Source organism: Benincasa hispida, chromosome 10 (genome assembly GCF_027475165.1).
Source record: "Benincasa hispida cultivar pf3 chromosome 10, pf3_genome.v1.1, whole genome shotgun sequence".
Lineage (NCBI taxonomy): Eukaryota > Viridiplantae > Streptophyta > Magnoliopsida > Cucurbitales > Cucurbitaceae > Benincasa > Benincasa hispida.
Genome location: NC_143487.1, coordinates 62425919 through 62432303, shown reverse-complemented (window position 1 = coordinate 62432303; position 6385 = coordinate 62425919). Strand labels below are relative to the sequence as shown.

At 30.4% G+C, this 6385-nt stretch overlaps 1 protein-coding gene across 1 annotated transcript; it reads left to right on the top strand.

Annotated features, from left to right (window-relative positions):
• Positions 1-1764: 1764 nt before the first annotated feature.
• Positions 1765-5274, top strand: LOC120087808 (putative mannitol dehydrogenase). Its single transcript, XM_039044712.2, has 5 exons — positions 1765-1969; positions 3175-3288; positions 3563-4076; positions 4462-4615; positions 4854-5274. Exons 1-5 carry the CDS (start codon positions 1872-1874, stop codon positions 5048-5050), a joined length of 1077 nt encoding a protein of 358 aa, XP_038900640.2. The 5' UTR covers positions 1765-1871; the 3' UTR covers positions 5051-5274.
• Positions 5275-6385: the final 1111 nt, after the last annotated feature.

Below are 6385 nucleotides of genomic sequence, written 5' to 3'. Positions count from 1 at the left end.
AACAAATTAAAGGTATATTAAAAACATAAACTTAATGACGTAAATAAAATAACTTAAAAACAAAAAACTGAAAAATAAATTAAACGCAAATAATTTCAAATATTAAAATTTCAACAAAACCAGTGTTTTTATATTATTGTACTTCCCACTTCACTATTTCAATACACACTCTCCCACGTGAAGCGCACACACTACGACAAAAATCTTCTTTCATCTTTCATACCAACCACTCCCATCTTCTCTCGAAACTCTAAACATAGGTTCCATTAATCTTTTATTTATTAAAATCTAAAATTATTGACACAATTGAAAAACTCAAAAGATTTGTGGAACATTTTTAAATTCTAGGATGCATTAGTTATAAAGTTAAAAGGATTAAATTTTAATTTTTTATCTATTAAGCCATTAAATTTTAAAAAGCATCCTATAAATGGCTAAACTTTTGATTTTGTATCTAATAGATCTTTAAATTTTTCATTTGTATTCAATGACATTTTTTCAAAAAAACAAAATTATCAATTTATTGTGTAGAAAATTGAAAGTTTAATTTCTTATTAAATACAAAATTTAATTTGATTGCCTATATGTTTAATAATCTTACGAAATATTGAATGTGCCAAATACTCGATACCAAACTATTAAAAAAAATTTAAAGTTATTAGACATAAACTTGAAAATTCAAAGACCATGTTTGTAATTTAAATTAAAATTGTTAGATTTAAATTCACTTGGACCTACTATAGTAAGACAATTTTAAAAAATCATAGAGATTAAATTTGAATTAAAAAAGAAAATTATTTAAGAATCGTTGATCATTTGACGAAGTGAGTTTAGCTCAACGATAAGTGACATGTTTTCCTCTCTGGATGTCGAAAGTTTGATCATCCATTCTCGTTGATGTACTAAACAAACCATTGATCACATACCAGTTATGTGGACCCACTATAAGAATTCTGTCACTCATGTTTTAAACGACATTCTAAACTAACACTTTCTTTTTTCTCACCACACCGAAAAGAAGTTGGTAGGCTAAAATATTTTTGTAGGACCATAACTATTATTATTTTGAATTTAATAGTATATTAGGCATGAATCTCTAGGTCATTGACACATATTTCATACTTATTAAATTATGTTCAAGTTGAAAAAGGGAAGAGTTAATTTGGAGATGTGGTAGAGAGTTAAGACTCTTAAGACATCATACAAAACTATTTTTAAATATAAAATATTTAATACAGTAATATATGTAAATAATTTCTATAAAAAATATACGGTAAATATACCAATTATCATATTCATTTAAAAGTTTGCAATATTATATTTTTTTTATAAATGTTTCAAAATTATTAAAAATAAAAATTTATTAAAATTTTGGATGGAAATTGAGACTTGAAACGGAGATGACAAAACCTAGAACAAGGTGACAATATTATTGTCCGAATTTTCATTTTTAGATACCACACTATTTCAAATCTCAATTTTTATCCTACACCTTAAATGATTTATAGTTTTGTAGCATGAGTAAAAAGGTAAAAGATAATATTACTAATTTTTCAAAGAATTAAAAGTTATTTTGAACCAAGGACATTTTTTTCCCCTTTAAATAATTTAGTCTAAAACTAAAAAACAAAAAGTGTCTTACTCTTACTCGTGCTGAAAAGCACATTTTTTTAAAAAACGAGAATCTAAAAAAGGATTACTTTAAAATGGGAATCACAAATTATATATATATATATATATATTTTTCCCCACTTGTCTGTTTTCATAAATTTATAAAAATAGAGATTGGTTCATTAAACCTTCATTCACGTGTGTACTCAAAAGAGCTGAGCAACTGGGCGGCAAATTTTTTGGAGAAAAACAAAACAACAATGGCGAAATCACCAGAAAATGAACATCCTCACAAGGCTTTTGGTTGGGCTGCTCGAGATTCTTCTGGCTTACTCTCCCCTTTTCATTTCTCTCGAAGGTTAATTTCTCTGTTTTTCCCTTCCTCATTTCATATCCCTTGTGTTTTATATCATTCTGTTGTTTCATTAATGTCATTGTAATGATAAATTGCTTGATGGGTTTTTTTCCCCCTTTTGTACCAAATCTCCCAAAATACTGGGTGCTGATTTACTTGCATTTTTGTATTTAGCTTGTTCTTACTGGTTAAATCTTGTTCTCTCCTGTCCTTACTCTTTTTAACCCATTTCTCATCCATTGTTTGGCTTCTTAATTTAAGTCATTTACTCATTGATATGGAGATTAGAATTGTTTACTTTTTGATTGATGATATAATGTTTCGATGCAATGTTTCGATCACTTGAGTTCTACTTTTATTGAACTAAAAGGGAAAAGAAAAAACCTTTGTAAGATCTTATAGTTTGACAGATGATTAATTTTGGTGGGTGGGTTCAGCATTTTAATGAATGGGTAGTTGCAAATATACTCATAAGACCCACATTATAATACAATATAAAAGAATTGATAAATATAGCAAAATTTAGATTCAACTCTCATAGTCTATCAATGATAGATTATATCATTGACCATATTACTAATAGGAGTCTACAACAATAGAATCTATCACGGATAGATTTTGGTATATTTATAATTAATCTTGCTATACACTTAATTATTGGTCTTGGAAGTGCTACCCATTATAATTACCCTTTTAACTTTTTTTAATTATTTAGTGTATTATTATGACTTTTTTGTCCTAAAATTTAATTAACTGCGTACTAAGTCCCAATCTTTGGAGGCTCTTTTTGCCCTTGTTTGAAGGCTCTACTTCGAAAGAAGTTCGAGAATTTTTTGTGGTCAAGAAGCAAACAGGGGACGTCTTTTGGGATTTAGTTACTTTTTTTGCTTTTACTTGGTTTTCTACTTCCAAATTATTATCTTTGGTAAGGATAGCCTGACTCATATTTACACCAGTTGGGTTTTCTTTTTGTAACTGGTTGGTGCGTGGGGATTTCTCATCTTCCCTCCTCTTTTGTGTCTTTCTTCTTCATATTGAAAGTTAAGTTTCTTATATAAAAGTCCCAAACTCATTCCATGAATTGCTTCCTTTGATTAGGTGATTTTAAAATCAAGAAGTTACAATGAAATTTGATGCTACACCACATCAAGAATTTCTTATACCTTTATTTCTAGTGCATATCATTATTACATTTTGTTTTTTGGCAGGGAAAATGGTGATGATGATGTCTCTATCAAAGTCCTTTATTGTGGGGTTTGCCACTCTGATCTGCATATGCTCAAGAATGACTGGGGTTCTACAGATTATCCTATAGTACCAGGGTATGGTTGAAAACAAAAATACAAGAAAACCAAAGTTCTTATGATATGTTACATATATATAATTTCAAAACAAAGTTTGTAGTTTAGTGGAATTGAAGGGATGCCATTTATGAGTTATGCACAAGTCAATTTACAATTGCCAAAAGGTTGTTATATGCTCTGTTATTAGTTATACATTAGCTTGTTGTTTGTTCCAAAGTCACTGTTATATTCCGTTGTTTGAAATGATTTTTTAGAAGAGAATTTGATAAGAATTAGGATTGATGATTTCCAGGCATGAGATTGTTGGTGTTGTGACTTCTGTTGGAAAAAATGTGAAGAAATTCAAAGCAGGAGACGAAGTCGGGATCGGTGTCATAGTTGGATCTTGCAGAAATTGTAAAAATTGTAAACAAGACTTGGAAAGTTACTGCCCAAAGATGGAATATACTTACAATTCTCCTGGAGTTGATGGATCGAAGAATTACGGTGGTTATTCTGATAAGATCGTTGTCGATCAACACTTTGTTGTCAGATTTCCTAAAAACTTAGCTCTTGATGCTGGGGCTCCACTCCTATGTGCTGGGATTACAGTTTATAGCCCAATGAAACATTTTGGAATGACTGAACCTGGTAAGCATTTAGGTGTGGCTGGACTTGGTGGGCTTGGTCATGTTGCTGTTAAGTTTGGCAAGGCATTTGGATTGAAAGTTACCGTCATTAGTACCTCTGCCCAGAAGAAGGAAGAAGCAATCGACAGGCTCGGAGCCGATGCCTTCATTGTTTCAAGTGATCCTGAACAATTGAAGGTACGTGGCTAAACCAGCTCACCGTATTAGTCTGATAGGGGTTGCTTGGCCCCAACTTCAAGTACGTGCTCATTCCATGTTTGGGTTCCAATTATAATAATTGATGTTTCCAACTAGGCTACAATTAACTACAGTATTACTATTTCAAATCATTTTTTTATTACACTATTTATTATTTTCTATCCATACTAAAATAGTCTGCACTCAAACACAAACTATTATAATCTACAAACTATTATAACCCACAAACTATGATAACCATTGACTATAATACTCAACTCAGTGCCTCGAATGCCCTCTTAAAATATCAGAATCGGAGGTTGTATGAACTTCTGTAATATAATGAAGCTTGAGTTATGTGTAATGTTTACTTAATTTGGTGTAGGCTGCCATGGGAACTATGGATTACATTTTGGACACGATATCTGCTGTTCATCCTCTTGATCCATTGATTAGTCTGTTAAACCTCAATGGAAAATTGGTCGCTGTCGGTTTACCTAACAAGCCAGTTGAACTATCGCTCGGGTTTCTTGTTTCTGGTGAGCCTAAACTTATCTTTCTTGTTTCGAGTCAAAGATGGAAAAAAAGAAAAAAAAAAAGAATGCTTTTGTTTATATTTTTAAAGAAACTAGAAACAAGAATCAGAAATGAGAAACTAGAACTTATTTCCGAAATTTGTATACAGTAGAAACAAGAAACTGAAACAGTTACCAAATGCCCATGTGTTTTAAAAATAATTGATCTTAAATATTTTCTTTCTAAAAACTTTGGTTACAGGTAGGAGGCTGGTTGCTGGAAGCAACTTTGGAGGACTGAAAGAGACACAAGAGATGTTAGATTTCTGTGGAAAACACAATATTACAGCAGAAATTGAGCTCATTAAGATGGATGCCATTAACTCGGCTATCGAAAGGCTTGCAAAAGCTGATGTTAAATATCGGTTCGTGATCGACATTGAAAACTCTTTCAAATAGAAGATATAAGATGCCCTTGAGTACAATAAGGAAGAAATAAATACAAAATGAGCAGATGATTTTGGAGGAGGTAAATGAACATTATTTATCACAAAAAAGGCATATTGTGGAAATGTCCTCTTATGTACTTTTACTCATGAAACTTCTATCATATTGAAGTTGGATACTTTTTCATTATGTTTCTTTTTCTTTCATTTTAATAATATCTTTTCATTGGTAATCTATTATTGCTTGAACAATTTTCTTGGAAGAAAATGAAAAGACATAGAAAAAGAAAATTGTTTTCTTCATTTACTAACTCTTTTTTGTTGCAAAAAAAGTTTTCTGCCTTTACTATCTATTGTCCTTGGTTTGCAGAAAAGGTTTTTTAAATAAAATTAATGAATATTACTCAGTGCGTTTTAGGTTGCATCCATCTTTATGTACCCTTCATTCACAAAAGAAAATATTATTTATTTATATATAAAATAAAAGTTTATCACATGACAATTTGTGATTTGGTACGCACAAAGGTAGGTGCTATTCAAGATGCATCCAAGTGTATTTTTCATATAATCAGACCAACGTGTAATCTATATCAAAATATAATCAAATATTTTTTCTTTTAATATTTGATGTATTCGATACATTAAATATTATCAATTGAACTGATTGTGTTAGTAACAATGAGGTCTATGATTCAAATCTCCTTACCTCCTCTCATTATACTAACATTTAGAATTTGATAGTAAAACATATTGGAATCTTACCCAGGTTTCAAATTCAAGGTGGTTTCATCCCATTGTAATTTTGATCTTGAGTTTGCAAATCACATCAATTATTATCAAGCACTTAATCTACTTATTACAAAGCATTACAATCAATTCCTACCATCTAATTAACTGGGCATGATAGCATTTGATACACCAACCATAAACACAATGGAATGTCTAAGACAAGATTAAATAGAATATATAGCTACAAGAGTAACCAACATTTTAAAAATCCTATAGTCTACATGCAAGCTATGTAGTCATTGGAAAATCATTAAAAAAGTGCGCACATGGGCCAACTCTTATGTTAATAAAATCAAGTAATCAATCAAGACAATTGTCAATCTAAAGATCGTGCATAACATATGTACAAACAAGCAATACAATTAAGGTGTCAATTCAACCAATAAAAACTCATAATGAATAAAAGAAATAACAAATAAAAAAAATACTTAGGATAAATATTGAAAATCACAATGAAGTTCAAAAGTCTCACAATCTTACAATCGGACTTGAACAACCAATGAACTGGAAATATGAATTCTTGCCCAACATCATGACGATACAACCAATGTTTTTCATG